Here is a 17,661-nt window from a genome sequence, read left to right on the forward strand (position 1 = left end):
GCATTACATAACCCAAAAGGCATGACGAGGTATTCATAGTGACCGTCTCGGGTGTTAAAAGCGGTCTTCCATTCGTCACCCTTTCGAATTCGTACCAAGTTATACGCACCCCGCAGATCCAACTTCGTAAAAACTTGAGCTCCTCTCAGTCTGTCAAAGAGCTCCGAAATTAAAGGTAATGGGTATTTGTTCTTTATTGTGATTGCGTTGAGACCCCTGTAATCTATGTAGGGACGCAAATCACCCTCTTTCTTCCAACAAAGAAAAACCCAGCTCCCGCGGGAGAGACAGACTTACGAATGAACCCCTTCTCTAAACTCTCTCTTATATAGGTCGACATGGCCTCCGACTCAGGTATCGACAGGGGGTAAACCCTGCCTTTAGGTGGAACCGAACCTGGGATAAGGTCTATGGCACAGTCATACGGCCTATGGGGTGGAAGAACCTCAGCACCCTGTTTGGAGAACACGTCAGCGAAATCCAGATAGGGTGTAGGTATGGGAGAGAGATCAGTAGATGCAACCGCAATGACCTTAGGTGGTAAGGGAAGACATCGGGACTGACATTTCGAACCCCAACTAATAATGCTGTCAGACTCCCAGTCAATGTGAGGAGCATGAGTCCGAAGCCATGGAAGACCCAGAAGGACGTCGTCTATACCCTCAGGCAAAACAAGAAAAGAAATCTCCTCTATGTGACCCTGAGACAGGGAAAGGCGCAAGGGAACTGTCCTCAATGTAATGGAGTCAGACAACATAGTTCCATTAACAACACGGACAGGAATAGGCGCCTCTAACATGATAGAGGGAATATTGTGTCCCTTTACAAATCCTGAGGACACAAAAGTCCCGTCAGCTCCGGAATCCACAAAAGCCATAATAGGCCATGTATTCTCAGATAACGAGAGCTGACCTGGGATACAACACTTAGAGGGTGCAGAAGACGTCTCTAGTAACCCCCCTCTAATGGTTACTAGGCCAGGGAGTTTCCCTGACGACTAGGACACTTGCTGGCATAGTGCCCAGCCTGACGACATACGTAACATATAGGAGGACCAGACTTGCGTAGTCTGGAGGACGTATGACCTAACTCCATGGGAGTGGGAGATGTTTCAGATGCTGAGGAAGATGGTAGTGGACCCTCAACAACTGGAATAGCCCGAGGCTTAGGGCGTGAGGAAGAGACCTCGAGTCTACGTTCCTTATGGCGTACATCGATCCTCGTTGCTACTGTGATCAAGTCCTCCAGAGAAGCAGGGACCTCACGAGTAGCAAGAGCATCCTTGACATAGCCTGCCAACCCTCTCCAGAAGATAGGAATCAACACCTTCTCTGGCCAATCTAGTTCTGCCACCAGAGTTCTAAAAGCAATGGCATAAGAACTAGTGGATAACGAACCCTGAGATAGATCTAACAGTCTCAGGGCCGCATCATGGGTAACCTGCGGACCCATGAATACCGCCTTAAGAGCATCAAGAAAGTCTTGATGTCTCAGAGTAACCACATCAGAGCGCTCCCATAGGGGAGTCGCCCATTCTAAGGCTTTGTCCTGAAGTAAGGAGATGATAAAGCCTACTCTGGACCTCTCCGTAGAGAAGCGAGAAGAGTTGACCTCTAGGTGTATCTGACACTGACTAATGAAACCACGACATGATCTGGCATCGCCAGAATATCTGTTTGGCAGAGCAAGTCGAGGATCATGTGCAGATGTCACCATGGTCTGAGGTTTATCCTCTATACTCTTGAGCCGTGACTCAAGTACTTGTATGTAACGGTGTAACTGCTGATATTCTGCCATAACTGCCAGACCCTTGGCTCAGTCCTAATGTTACGGGGGGCTGTCTGATAATAACTTAAAGGAGTATCAGACAGTCAGGGTCCACCGTGCAAAGACTCTGCTGCAGACTATGGCAGAGTGCAATACCTCTGTTAACTCACAGAAGGATATAATAAGTAAAGCAATTCCTCCCTTACTTGGAGGGTGTGTGGAATGATCTCTGTTAATAATCACAGAGACAAAGGCAATGTGTGCGAAATGGCACCTACCTAGGTCCGCTCTTCTAGTGGTGCAAAAGAGACGAACAGCAGCGTAAGCCGCACAAAGCTCCTACCTGCGTTCGCTCCACTAGTGTGCGAGGACACGAACCACTAGATATGGCACCTGCCTAGGTCCGCTCTTCTAGTGGTGCAAAAGAGACGAACAGCAGCGTAAGCCGCACAAAGCTCCTACCTCTGTTCGCTCCCCTAGTGTGCGAGGATACGAACAACTGCCAGACGCAGTATAAGGAACGTTACCCTAGCGGCAACGTCCACCTACGAGTCGAATCACAAGGCCCAGCCAGACCATGTGCCTCAGGCACCTGCCTATGTCCGCTCCCTTAAGAGGTAAGGATACGGACAGCAGCCGAAGCTGTAAGGTATAAGAACGCTACCCTGCCGGTAGCGCTCACCTAGCATAGACAGAGGAATGCCTAGAGGAACGTGCACAGGGCGTCTACCCTCATGCATGAACCAAGAGGACTGAGCGCCATGCGGCGTGTGTCAGGGTCTTATATAGACTCTGTGCCTCATCCAAGATGGAGGACACCAGAGCCAATCCGCTGCCAGAACGACAAGAGTGACATCATGCTGGCCTATCACCGAGCAAGGCGTCACAAGCACATGACCAGCGACCAATCGGCATAGAAGGTGTCAGAGACATGTGACCTCGTGTCAGCGATGATGTCACCCGCACATGTGCAATGGCTCCAAGATAGGACTAAGGGGCACTTTGCACACTGCGACATCGCAGGTGCGATGTCGGTGGGGTCAAATTGAAAATGACGCACTTCCGGCATCGCATGCGACATCGCAGTGTGTAAAGGCTGGATGATACGATTAACGAGCGCAAAAGCGTCGTAATCGTATCATCGGTGCAGCATCGGCGTAATCCATGATTACGCTGACGCGACGGTCCGATGTTGTTCCTCGCTCCTGCGGCTGCACACATCGCTGTGTGTGAAGTCGCAGGAGCGAGGAACGTCTCCTACCGGCCTCACTGCGGCTTCCGTAGGATATGCGGAAGGAAGGAGGTGGGCAGGATGTTGACATCCTGCTCATCTCCGCCTCTCCGCTCTGATTGGCCGCCTGTTGTGTGACGTCGCAGTGACGCCGCACGACCCGCCCCCTTAACAAGGAGGCGGGTCGCCGGCCACAGGGACGTCGCACGGCAGGTGAGTGTGTGTGTGAAGCTGGCGTAGCGATAACTTTCGCTACGCCAGCTATCACCACATATCGCTGCTGCGACGGGGGTGGGGACTATCACACTCGGCATCGCAGCATCGGGCTGCGATGTCGCAGTGTGCAAAGTGCCCCTTAGTCTCCAGCGCTCGCACATGTGCAGTAGCAAGAAATCTGGACTTAGTCTCCAGCGCTCGCACATGTGCAGTAGCAAGAAATCTGGACATAGTCTCCAGTGCTCGCAGCAACCGTAACATAGATAGAGGGATAAATAGAGGGATAGATAGAGGGATAAATAGAGAGATAGATAGATAGATAGATAGATAGATAGATAGAGGTATAGATAGATGGATAGAGGGATAAATAGATAGAGGGATAAATAGATAGATAGATAGAGGTATAGATAGATGGATAGAGGGATAGATAGAGGGATAAATAGATAGAGGGATAAATAGATAGAGGGATAGATAGATGGATAGAGGGATAGATAGAGGGATAAATAGATAGAGGGATAAATAGATAGAGGGATAGATAGAGGGATAGATGGATAGATAGATGGATAGAGGGATAGATAGAGGGATAAATAGATAGAGGGATAGATAGAGGGATAAATAGATAGATAGATAGATAGATAGATGGATAGAGGGATAGATAGATGGATAGATAGAGGGATAAATAGATAGAGGGATAGATAGAGGGATAGATAGAGGGATAGATAGATAGATAATATATATCATATATCTATATCATGCTGGCTGTAGCCTTGCAAATGCAAATCCGCCAGCATTAAGCATTTTTGTTCCCTTTTACATTTATCAAAGTTTTCCATACAGACCTAATGCTGGATGGACAGAACGTCCTGCTCACTTGCTTGTCAGGATGATGCATGTCCTCCCTTATAGGACATTACACATTTTAATGAGACCACTGATGTGACAAAAGAAATCGTGACTGCTTTAGAAAGTCCAAAGTGCTGACCTGTATAATACTGGACATTGATGCTAAATCTGGCTTAGCATTTTGTCTTTTATGCCTGTGAATGATACGAATAGAACATAATACAGTTATGTTATTACTCATTTAAAAATGTATTCTCAGTCGTAAAGTTAATTTGTTTGCCTTTTATTCAACTTTTAACAATATTTTTTTTTTCTTAATTTTCAGGGTTGGCTGCAAAAATACGGCTACCTACCACCATCAGACCCCAGAATGTCGGTATTGCGCTCTGCGGAAACCATGCAATCTGCTATAGCTGCTATGCAGCAATTCTATGGTATCAATGTTACAAAAGCAGTTGATAAATTTACAATTGAGTAAGTAGATCTTCCTTACCGTAGCTTTGTATGCAGTGTATTACATGTCTCTCATATTGATTTTTACTAAATTTTATTTATTCCAAAATTTTAATTTAATTTTAGCTATTCTATAAATGTTGACTTTCAGTGTCATACCTATTGGACCAAAGTTTTATGCAAAATATGAAAGTTTTTTTTCCCCCCTTCATCCATACAGTAAGGGAGTTCTGATTAACCACTTTGGGTGTGTGCACACTCCATCTTACGTACTCACATTGTTTTTGAAACCGTAAACACGTAAAGCCTGAAGCGTCTTCTTTGTTGTCTATTTTTGCTGCGGTCCCTTTTTTAATTCTATATAAGGCCCCCTTCACACGTACGTGTGTCCGTTTTCACACGTACCAGAGACACGGACACAAATCAATGGGTCTACGCACACGTGCGTGTTGTTGACTCGCCCACCCCAGGGCTGTGGGACACCCGGTGCCGGGCCGGACTAGTCCGGTGGTAGTCAGTGGTGGCTGGGCCCGGCTCCGTGGCCCTGGTGGGTGTCAGTAGAATATGTGGCTTGCTTGTTAATGGTTGTGTTCGTGACGCCACCTGTGGTATGCGGCTATTAAGCCGCCGCTGCTGTGTGAGGCCACCGGGATGATGTTATGGCAGCAAAGGTGGTACTGCTCCCCACAGGTGGAGCAATGCCCGGGGCACAGTTGGTGCTTGTGAATGTCTATGCAGCGGAAATAACAGAGACCACTTCAAGGGTGCAGTTCAAGTTCTTTACTCACAGTTCTTGTCACAGCTGTAGGGACCCTTGGACTGCTGGGACCACTGTCAGGGACCTCCGCCGTTTCTGGGTGATTCAGAGAGTAAAAGCCGGTGCCCTTCTCTTAGTGTCTCTTTCTTCTGCTGTCTCTCTTAGCCTTGCCTTTGTTAAGGTGGACCTGGCTTGGCCTCCACTACAGCCTCCAGGCTGGGGGGTCACCTGTCGGCTGATTACCCTTTTTCTGAAGGTCTGCTATGGGTTCTGGCCCTGGGAGTTTACAACGTTCCCTGGGCCTCGGTTTTTACTGTTTGGAGATTGTCTTTGCACTCCTCCAGTCTCTAGGGACCGTCCCCTGTCGCAGCTTGATCCCTCCACCGATGTTAATGTGGAACAGGCCACCGCAGCCTACAACTACCCGTGGCGCCTCTAGGCCCTCTCCTCGGTACCTATCAAGGACTGCTCGTGGTACTTCCAGGACTACCCGCGGCCCTGCGACTCCTTCTGTCCCTTACGTGGTGTCACCTGGACCTCTGGGTCCCAGGGTCTTCACCGGGAAGCGTCTCCTTCTGTTCCTCTGCTCCTGACTGACTTGGAGCTCTTTTCCTTCTTCCTTTCTGTCTTTCTTTCCTCCTCCTTGCCTGCCTCCAGCAGGCCTCCTCCTCCCTCCTTGCTCTTGTTCTTCTTCTCCAACTACATGCTGGCTCCTCACTCTTTCACTCCCTGAGGTAAACTGAAACTAACTTGACCTTCCTTTCTCTATCTGCTCTCTGGTGGCTCCTCCCACCTCTCCAGTTGCTAAGCTACCACCTTATGGGAGCAGGGATGGGTCTTACAGCCCCTCTCAGCATGCAGCATGGGAGGGTTGCCTGCCACTTTCCGTGGTCCCAGTATGTTCCTAACAATGGGTGTAGTGTGGATTTACCAGGGGACCGGAGTTCACTCTCCTCCTCTCCCAGAATGGGGCATCACACCGCTGGTGGGGTGCAATGACCTGTGGCGACGGAAGCCTCAGGGGCGCCACACTTTCATTTAGTGTGTTTGTGTGGAGCATATGTGCACTCGACACATAGACATGTCCTGTTTTTCTCCGGCAGCATGGGTGTCACACGGACCGCACGGAGTACACACTGATGTGATGCGTGTGACACATACCGGAGAAAACCATGTGTCTGTGAAATAAAATTATTTTCTATAATTGACTGTCTCCAGCGCTGCTGTCTTTCAGCACTGCTGTCACTTGCTTCCGCCCCCCCACTCATTATGCTCATGCATATTCACTGCACCGAGGATCGGAAACAGCAGCGTCGGACACAGTAGCACCACGGACAGGTAAGTATAGAAATTCATGCTGTCTGTGTGCTATGCGGATGTCATATGGATAGCACATGTTGAAAACACACACGGACACATGCACACACATTTGCACCTACATCACGGATGTGGTATAAGATAGTGGCATTTGGAAGGCAACTGAAGATCGGTCACTTCTTATAGCCACTTTATGGTTTTTGAAGCCTACAGCAGTTAAAAGAACCTAAAAAAGAGGCAGCATATGCACCGCAAGTTGTTTTGACATCACTGTGGTTATGTTAATTATTTTTAATGTTTATTAAGTTCCAGGCACAATCCACTTTAAAAAGATGCTGTGTGCACATACCCTTGATGTGATTTATGTTGGTGAGTTTCGGGAGTGTGGTTCATTGTATGGAGCTGTGTATGTACTGATGACATTTTTGATCACAATACAGATTTTAGGTGCAGGATTTTTCAGTCGTTACCCACCATGCCCTCACATAAATAAGTTAAGACGTTGTGATGGATTTACGCTGGTAACATTTTCTTTCTACGTATCATCCTAGCAATTATAGCGGTGTTTTTCCATCTTTCCACTATGTCTTCAGCCAGTTATCACCACCTTACACCTAAACATTACTTTTAAAGTAAACCCCAGTATTGCGTGAACACTTAGAGCAAAGGAATATTTAGTTCTAAAGCTTTAATGCTACATTTTGATGCTAGTGCATGAGAAATGTAAAAATGTTAAAATGTTTGTACCTGTAAATCCATGTGTTAGTGTCTATGGCCTAATTTACGGTTTCAGATGAATATTTGTATGCAATGTTATATTTTTATTATTAATATAATGCCATTTATTCCATGGCACTTAACATTTAAAAAGAGATATACATAATAAAAACAAGATAATAATCATGAACAATACAAGGCACAGACTGGTACAGTAGAAGAGATGGCCCTGCCCTCGAGGGCTCATTCTATAGCCCGCTTTACACGCTGCAATGTATCTTACAATGTGTCAGCGGGGTCACGTCGTAAGTGACGCACATCCGGCATTGTAAGTTACATTGCAGCGTGTGACAGGTACGTGCGATTGCGATTGAACGGTAAAACGTTCATCGCACGCACGTCGTTCATTTCTCTAGAATTGAACGTCAAATTGTTCAACGTTCCCGGGGTAGCACACATCGCCGTGTGTGACACCCCGGGAACGATGAACAGATCTTACGTGCGGCTCCTGGCCGGTAATGCGGAAGGAAGGAGATGGGCGGGATGTTTACGTCCCGCTCATCTCCGCCCCTCCGCTTCTATTGGCCGGCTGCCGCGTGACGTCGATGTGACGCCAAACGTCCCTCCCACTTCAGGAAGTGGACGTTCACCGCTCACATCAAGGTCGTATGGAAGGTAAGTACGTGTGACGGGGGTTAATCGTTTGTGCGTCACGTTCAACAAATTGAACGTGCTGCACATACGATGGGGGCGTTGCAAATCGCATACGATATCGTATGTGAAATTGCAACGTGTAAAGCAGGCTTATCATATCTCAAAAAAAGGATTATTCCCATAAGGGCTCATTGTATCATATCTCGAAAAAAAAAAAAAAGATTATTCCAACGAGGGTTCATCCTATCATATCTAGAAAAAAAAAGGATTATTCCCATGAGGGCTCATTCTATCATATGTAGAAAAAAAAGGATTGCTCCCATGAAAGCTCATCCTATCATATTTCGGGGAAAAAAAAAATATTCCCACAAGGGCTCTTCTATCAGATCGAGATATAAAAGGATTATTCCCACGAGGGTTTATCTTATCATATCTAGAAAAAAAAAGGATTATTGGCACAAGGGCCCATCTTATCATATCTAGAAAAAAAGGAATTATTCTTATGAGATCTCATCCTATCATATCTCGAAAAAAAAGGGATTATTCCCACAAGGGTTCATCTTATCATATCTAGAAAAAAAATATTATTCCCACAAGGACTCATCCTATCATCTCGGAAAAAAGGATTATTTCCATGAAAGCTCATCCTAACATATCTAAAAAAAAAAAAGGATTATTCCCGCTAAGGCTCATACTATCAGATCTAGATATAAAAGGATTATTCCCACGAGGGCTTATCCTATCATATCTAGAAAAAAAACGGATTATTCGCACAGGGGCTCATGCTTATCATATCTTGAACAAAAAGGATTATTCCCACGAGGGCTCATCCTATCATATAAAAAAAGCATTATTCCCAGGAGGGTTCATTCTATCATATCTCGAAAAAAAAAAAAAGATTATTCCCAGGAGGGCTCATTCAATCAAATCTAGATATAAAAGGATTACAGTATTCCCATGAGTACTTATCCTATCATATTGAAAAAAAAGCATTATTCCCACGAGGGTTCATCCTATCATATCTCGAAATTAAAAAAAAAAGCATTATTTCCACAAGGGCTCATCTTATCATATCTAGAAAAAAAGGGATTATTCCTATGAGGGTTCATCCTATTATATTTAGAAAAAAAGGATTATTTCCAGGAGGTCTCATCCTATCATATCTCAAAAAAAGAAGATTACTCCCATGAGGGCCCATCCTACTCTCATGAGGGCTCACCCCTCAGACGCTGCTCCCTACATAGAAGTGATCCCTGCCTGGTAAACGGAGCTCTTTTTGTAGGGACTCTTCTAATACATCCCCATTAAAATAGAAATCTTGCAAAATCTCTCCATCCCTAAACAGCTTCCATGGTGAGAAGCCAAATGGTGGCGGTTCAGCTCCTGGTACCACTAACACTCTGAGATGCCTTCAAGGAAAATCCAATATTTCAAGAAGATTCTTGAGAGAAATGTGTGACCAAGAAATACATGGATGGGCCGCGTCCCTTAAGTCTAGAGCCATTCTTTCTGCTTTTTGCTCTCACATATGGAGGGGTCGGAGAGTGGGAGACCTCGATCTGTGGAGCCAACATCCCGTAGAGTCATCCAGTCCACCTCTTTAGCCGGCAACACTTTTTCTTTCAGACCGGTATTTTTCCACTTTCAGCTTTCTACAAAAATAGCTCAGATTAGACACATTAGATAAATATATTTGAAGAACTTGATGAATGAAGAGATTGCAGCAGATATCACAGTCTGTCAGGAAGTCGTCGATAACTGTCAGAGTCTGTGGAGAGCCACGTTATGTGCCAGACAACGCAATGTAACTGATAATTGTCATGATACATTGTAATAAGTCAACATCCCATAGATTGATTTCTTCGCCAAGCTTAGACTCTCCTAAATACTGTTACAGTATAGACGGGCTGCAAAACAAAACTTCTGCTTCCCATTCACGTCTAAGGTTATGTGCGCACGTGTGCGTAATTCATGCAGTTGCGCTGCGCTTTGTAGCGCAGCGCAACTGCATGCGTCCTGCGTCCCCTGCACAATCTATGGAGATTGTGCAGGGGCCGTGCGCACGTGGCATATTAGAACGCAACGCTTCGGCTGCTGCCCGAATCGCTGCGTTCTAAGAAGTGACATGTCACTTCTTCCATGCGCTTTGCCGGCAGCCCCTGCTCTGTCTATGGCAGGAGCTGCAGGCAGAGCGCACGTTCTCGCCGGCACCATGCGCTTCAGAACGGAGCTTTTCAGCTGCGCTCTGAAGCGCACCTTTTCGGTGCGGTGCAGAGCGCACACGTGCGCACATAGCCTTAAGGCCACTTTACACACAGAGATAAATCTTTAGCAGATCTGTGGTTGCAGTGAAATCATGGACATATTGTTCCATTTGTACACAGCCACAAACCTGGCACTGATTGTCCACAATTTCACTGAAACCACAGATCTGCCGCAGATTTATCTCTGTGTGTAAAGTGGCCTTTACTGTATTCAAACACCTTTCCACCATTATTTTAGGATGAGACATGCGGTCCATCATGCACCACACTAGACCGAGGTTCATGGGTTCCAACATCTACACAGAACACATGCCCATCCTAACACATAAAGGGCGCATCAGCGGAAAATGACCTAAATCCGATTTTAAATTTTATTTTTTGAACAATTATTTTTATTTTTTTTCATTATCACTATATGTATTAAAAAGACAGAAACCTTTCATTTTTCACACAGAACATGAGGGCAAGTACTAGACTCGTACTTCCTGTTCTTTGGACACAGGCAGCAATAGACTAGTTCTGACTCATTGACAAATGTAGGGATTGAAGTTAGATTGTTCAAGTAGTGGACCACCCCTTTAAGTAAAATACAAAGTCTTTTAGAAAGTTGGACTGTCGGCTGTGAGGAAACTTGTGGCAGTGTATTTGCCACTTTTCTTCTACAGCCATGACCTGCTCTCTTGGCAGAATAAATGCCCTTTTCCAGTGTTTTCAAAGCATTTGTCACTCAGCTTTTTACATATTTTTTTGCTGCACTTTCAGTTGCGGAGTAAATGAGTGTGTTGTCAACAATACATTTACAATAAAGTTAATTTTATTCACCGAAAATGCTTAAAGAGGACCAACCACCAGGATTTTCCTATATAAACTAAAGCCAGTGCTATACTGGGGCTATCATGCTGATCCTAAACACACCTTTAGTTGTGAGATCGGATGTATACTTTCTGAAATATAGGCAAGTAAAGTTTGTGAAATTCACTGTTATTTGATTGATAGCAGCTATAGAATATCTAATAGGTGGGTCTGGTTTTGCTAGTGTACCGCCCCGTGCTCGGCTGCAGCCGAGCCGCTCAGATCCGGGCTCGTTGGTGGGTGGCTCGAGCGCCTCTGGACCCAGGGTCACTTCGCTCTGAAAGGGGGTGCTGGCACTTTTGGTGGGGGTTAGGTAGGTGCACGGCCGGAGCCGCGCTTGAGTTCGTGATGCCACCCACGGGATGTGGTGAAGGTAGACACCACCGCTGCAGTTACGGGGCACCCGGGGGAGATGTTTATGCAGCAAGTTGTTAACCCCTCCGTGGGCAGGGATGGTGGCCCCGGGACCCGTTGGAAGTAGCTGGGCGGTGCAGGGCAGTGCGCGGATGGCACTGTTGTACTCACTGTTACTGACACACACAAGTCTCTGGTAAACCAAGTTGATGGTGGTTGGTGCCCGCAGCCGGCTGCGTCTGGTCCCCCACCCGGTTCGGTGGTCTTGGCCTTTCTCCTGCACCGTGTTGTGTATTTGGGCTGCCTGCATTTCAGCGACAGGAGTCCGCTCCCCGGCTTTGTGAATGTCGGGAGAGCCCTTTTGCCCGCAGACGCTGGCCCGTGGGATCTCTCTGCCTGTGCAGTGGCTTTCTATCCCCCTCGTTGGGCTGTTGTCTTCAGTCGGGACTTGGGTGGGAAAGGACCTATAGTCCAGACCGCAATCAGTTAATTAACTCAGTCCAGTGGATTCTGGACCTCGTTTCACGGTCTAAGTACCCCCCTGTATGCTCCGGTTTCCGAGTCGGTTCCCCGGGTCGGTACCAGCGGGCCACTACCCTGTCCCGGTCCACCACGGTTCCACCGAACCGTCTTCCCGGCTCCTGCAGGCTGAGGCCACCGCTTGCTTTCTAGCCAAAGGTGCCCGGGCTCCAACCCCGGCACCTGTCAGCCTCCTCTCACTACTCACTGACTGACTGCACTGCACTCCTAAACTTCACTGTTTCTGGTGGGCGTGGTCAACCGCCTGGCTCCACCCCCTGGTGTGTTCATCAAGCTCTGAGAGAGGTGACTAGGTTTTAATGGTTGGCTGATGACACCTTTTTTGGGGGACAGGTGTAGTGCGGGGGTCTATCTGTCACTACCTGGCTAGTCCAGGGCATCACACTAGTTATTCCTGCCCTGAGCTGCCTGCCTGTCCCTCCTCTGTCTCCTACCTCCTGCTGTAATAACAGAGACAGAGGGAGGAAGGACAGGCAGCAGACAGGGGCGGGAATAACTAGCAAAACCCAACCCACCTATTAGATATTCCATTGCACCTCTCATCAAATAACAGTGCATTTCATAAACTTTACTTGCCTGTATTTCACAAACTATACATCCGATCTCACATCTAAAGCTATGTATAGAATCAGCATGATAGCCCCAGTATAGCACTGGCTTTAGTTTATATAGGAGAATCCTGGTGGTTGGTCCTCTTTAAAAAAACGTCATTGTTTGTTTTTTTTCTGCATTTGTTTTACATTTTCATTGCTTTGTATTAGTACAAAAATGCTGAAAGAATTGACTTGCTGCAGATGTATGCCATTCTCAAATTCACAGGAAAAAAAAAGCAAGCGCATTCATGAGATATCTGAAATCCCATAGCTTTTACTGGTACTGTAAAAAGCAGCTTAAATTTGCTTTAAAAAAAAGTTTGCAAAATGCAATGTGTGCACATAGCGTAATTCTTCGGTTTCCTTGTGCCAGCTCAGGGGAAATTACATGGATTTTCAAAATTTTTATTTAGAGAAACACACCGTACTCTCCACCAGAATCAGCCCTCACTGTCGCACTGCTTCTTCAACAGTCATCTCCACATCCCCACCAGTGACCTGACCCCTGGGGCCACAGATGGGCCGCTAGGTCGGGGAACTAGTGGTTGTGATCCAGCATTTGGCGCTGCAGTGCAGTACTGTCATACAAAATGCATACATTAATAAATAGAACTCTAAGGGGCACTTTGCACACTACGACATCGCAAGCCGATGCTGCAATGCCGAGCGCAATAGTCCACGCCCCGTTGCAGCAGCGATATCTAGTGATAGCTGCCGTACCAAACATTATCGCTACGGCAGCTTCACACGCACTCACCTGCCCTGCGACGTCACTCTGGCCGGCGAACCGCCTCCTTATTAAGGGGGCGGGTCGTGCGGCGTCATAACGACATCACACGCATTCGGCTAATAGAAGCGGAGGGGCAGAGATGAGCGGGACGTAAAAACATCCCGCCCACCTCCTTCCTTCCTCATTGCAGCCGGGACGCAGGTAAGCTGATGTTCCTCGCTCCTGCGACTTCACACACAGCGATGTGTGCTGCCGCAGGAACGAGGAACAACATCGTAACATCGGTCATTTCCAAATTATGGACATGACCGAGGCTACACCGATGATACGATTACGACGCTTTTGCGCTGGTTAATCGTATCAAAAAGGCTTTACACACTACGATATCGCCTGCGATGCCGGATGTGCATCTCTTCCGATTTCACCCCACCGACATCGCACCTGCAATTTCGTAGTGTGCAAAGTGCCCCTAAGACCTGATGAGACTGGTATACTGACTATGAAAAAATAATCAATTGTTTGCATAATTCTAATGAGGATAGTCATTTTATGGGCTGAATTCTGACATTATACACAGTAATACACTCTATTAATAATATAATCTGATATAAAAAATGTACGGTGTAGCCAATCTACGTACTCGCTGAATGTGTCCTGTATGTTGATCATTATGATGTCTAGCAGATGTACTGGAGCGTAATCATGTTCTTCTGTTTTTTCCCCTCTGCTTTCCTCCTATGATGTAGTCAAATCACAATGAGGTGAGAATTCCCAATACTGTACATTGCCATCTTCATGCCTGTCCATCACTGTGACTATCGGATAGCACAGTCTCACGTATCACTATTGTGGTGTAAATGTTGTACAGATGAGATCTGCTTATCACTGTGCCTCCTGAATACTATTTCACAAGCCAATGGTGCGATATATGGTGCTGCTAGGAGGTGGTTTTCTATTGATGTCTATGTGCTTTGTGTTGCTAAGATGTAGTATTGTGTAAAACCCCAATGTTTTTTATGCATTGTATAGCCTCTGTGTTGCACTGAGTTAACTGAGGATCTATCAGTGAGCTATGGTTGAAGAGTTTTATAACTATTTGCCTGTTTCTGAGCTCCTATTGTGCTGATTTATGACCTCATCAAAGTTGAGCTGAAGTTTGTAGCCATAAGTCATCTAAGAGGAGATCATAAATTGTCTGAGGCTATAGAATGCAACCAATGCAATTTTTTTTATGAAACCCCAGTGCAATTTTTTTTTAGCTAAAGATATATACATTTAAACAAAAAATGTTGTCCCTGAATGTGTCCATACCCTTTAAGTTGAGATAATGTGCTTATTTCAACTCCATGCAAATATCACAATAGGAATGATGGCAGGAGTACAGCTGGTAGGCTGGAAGCAAGGTCCGGATTGAAAAAACATGGCTGCTTTCTTAAGAAAACAGCACCACCCATGCCTACAGGCTGCATCTGGTATTGCAGTTCATCTCCTTTTCAGTGAATGGATGCAATCCTGCAATAATGCACAATATGTAGACAGCGATTACATTTTTTATTTTTTTTGTAAAACAAAGCTGCCATCTTTTTGTAATCCTGGACAACCCCTTTTAGAAAAAGGTAATTGTAATATTTAAAGGGAATATCCACTGCTTGGACAACCCCTTCTCAATCAGAGTGTTTGTATCTGGCAGATCAAAGAAGCTCATACTTCCCTCCGGTACCGGCACCATTCCGGTAGTGTCAGCACTATCTTCACATGAGCTCCGGGAGAGCGAGTGTCAACACCGCTATAACAGCGCCGGCGCCGGATGGGATTATAAGTGTTTTTATTTTAATGGCCACAAACACTCTGATTGAGAAAGGTGCTCCGAGTAATGGATATAGATGATGACATCGTAGCTGCGTGTTCCATGTACTAGTGTATATTTTGTCAACCCTATAACCTCTGAGTTGTGTAGTATCCCTATATCTCCTCTAGTCTACCTTCCAGTATATGTATCTGCCGCACAGTCTTATCTGCGTCCTCGAATGAGACGATTGCTGTTTCAGTTTCTTTTTTCTTTATTGTAGCTGGATGAAGAAACCACGATGTGGTGTGCCTGACCAGAAAAGTGGTATTTCCAGATTTAGTGTCCGCCGAAAACGTTATGCCTTAACTGGGCAGAAGTGGAATCACAAGCATATCACATACAGGTGAGGAGGATCCTATAGGTTTCAATTTGTCTCTACATTTTTCTGTTTCCATTGAAAATATGCTTGAAATCTCCCAGAACATCAATGAGGCTCACAGACAATGAGGAGACCTCCTGGACTGTCAGAAAAGTTGGCAAATATTCTTCTTTAAATATTCGTGCAATACATAGCCGCACCACTTGACAGGTGTCGCTGCCATTTTTTCTTTACAACTTTCTGCTTTGACTAATGTCATGACGTCTCGACCATTGATGAGCGGACCTGTGGATGTTCGGCTAAATCAAATTTCTGGTATAAATTTGGCAAATTCAAATCCCAAATAATCTGCTCATCACTGATCATCATTCTTCGCTGTACCAAATCTGACACTAAAATATGAGCAGAACCGAAAGGTAAAAAAAAGTCCAATACGTCAGTGATGGCCTTACTTTGTAAAGAAGAATATTACAGGTCTACAAATGCAGCTTTATCATAGGGAACCTGTCAGGTCCAATATGCACCCAGAACTGCAAGCTGTTCTGGGTACATATTCCTAATCTCTGCCTAACTGTCCCTGTATCTAGTAGCATAGATAAAGGGATCTTTACAAAAGGTATTTCTAAAGATCCTTTATGATATGCTAATGAGGCCAGGGACTAGTCACAAGGACATTATATCCTCCGACTAGTCCGCCATCTTAGCATGTTAGCATGCTCACAGGGGAGTACTAACATACTGTTCAATGCCCATTTCCCAGAGTCATCAGCATAGACGCGCGTGCCTGTGTCTGTTGTCACTGCCTCTCAGACGCCAGGTTTAGGGTCCGTGCGCATGATCAGATGTCCTTGCACTTCTGGTCATGTGCACTATGAAGCCGGGTGTACACATTCCGACTTCAGAGAGGTCTAGTGCGGTGACTTCTGATCAGGAAAACTGACATAAAACCCAGCGTCTGAGGCAGTGACAACAGACACAGATACTCACGTCACTGCCAATGATGCTGGGCAATGAATAACATGTTAGCACATCCCTGTGGATGTGCTAACATGATAGAGGGAAGACTAGTCAGGGGATATAACACCCTTGTGACTAGTCCGTGCGCTCATTAGCATATCATAAAGGATCTTTAGAAATACGTTTTCTAAAGATCTCTTTATCTATGCTAGTGTATGCAGGGATGGTTAGGCAGGGATTAGCAATATGCACCTGTGACGCCCTGGACTAGCCAGGTAGTCACAGATAGCGCCCCCACACAACACCAGTCCCACACCAGGTAACACCAGCCAAACACATAAACTCTAGTCACCTCCCTCAGTGCTTGATGGACACACTAGGGGGGCGGAGCCAGGCGGTTGGCACGCCCACCGAGGAGTTCTGAAGGCCTGAGGCAGGAAGTGCAAGTCAGTTGTTGAGTTGTAGTCAGAGAGTTGTGAGGAGTTCAAGTGCAGCAGGCCTGTGGTGACAGGTCTGCAGCGGGAACTGACAGGTGCCAGGATCGTAGCCCTGGTACCTCGGCTAGGAGGCAGACGGTGGCCTTAGCCTGCAGGACCCGGGAAGATGGCCAGGTGGAACCGTGGTGGACCGGGACAGGGTAGTGGCCCGCCGGTACCGACCCGGGAAACCGACTGGAAACCGGAGCACACAAGGGGGGTACTCAGACCCTGAAACGAGGTCCAGAAGCCACTGGACTGAGTTAATTCACTGATTGAGGTCTGGACTATAGGTCCTTTCTCACCCAAGTCCCGACTGAAGACAACAGCCCACCGAAGGGGATAGAAAGCCACCGCACAGGCAGAGAGATCCCACGAGCCAGCGTCTGCGGGCAAACGGGCTTTCCTGACACACATACCGCCGGGGAGCAGACTCCTGTCGATGAAGTGAAGGCAGTCTACATACACACTACACGGTGCAGGAGAAAGGCAAAGACCACCGAACCGGGTGGGGGTGACCAGACGCAGCTGGCTGCGGGCACCGACCACCATCATCTTTGTTTACCAGAGACTGTGTGTGTCAATAACAGTGTGTACAACAGTGCCATCCAGCCCGCACCGCCCTGCACCACCCAGCTACTTCTCCCCAACGGGTCCCAGGGCCATCATCCCTGCCCACGGAGGGGTTAACATCTTGCTGCTTAACCATCTCCCCCGGGTCATCTTGCTGCTTAACCATCTCCCCCGGGTGCCCCGTAACTGCAGCGGTGGT

At 46.7% G+C, this 17,661-nt stretch overlaps 1 protein-coding gene across 2 annotated transcripts in view; it reads left to right on the forward strand.

Moving 5' to 3' along the window:
- MMP16 (matrix metallopeptidase 16) overlaps positions 1-17,661 on the forward strand; it is a 303,847-nt gene that overhangs the window by 175,447 nt on the left and 110,739 nt on the right. Inside the window, exons 2-4 of one of the 2 annotated variants that reach the window (XM_075353111.1) lie at positions 4,383-4,531; positions 14,035-14,049; positions 15,358-15,480. In XM_075353111.1, coding sequence (XP_075209226.1) covers positions 4,383-4,531; positions 14,035-14,049; positions 15,358-15,480 — 287 coding nt within the window. The remainder of the gene's footprint in view (positions 1-4,382; positions 4,532-14,034; positions 14,050-15,357; positions 15,481-17,661) is intronic. The other variant, XM_075353112.1, reaches the window with a different exon arrangement.

This window comes from Anomaloglossus baeobatrachus, chromosome 6 (assembly GCF_048569485.1).
Source record: "Anomaloglossus baeobatrachus isolate aAnoBae1 chromosome 6, aAnoBae1.hap1, whole genome shotgun sequence".
Taxonomy (NCBI): domain Eukaryota; kingdom Metazoa; phylum Chordata; class Amphibia; order Anura; family Aromobatidae; genus Anomaloglossus; species Anomaloglossus baeobatrachus.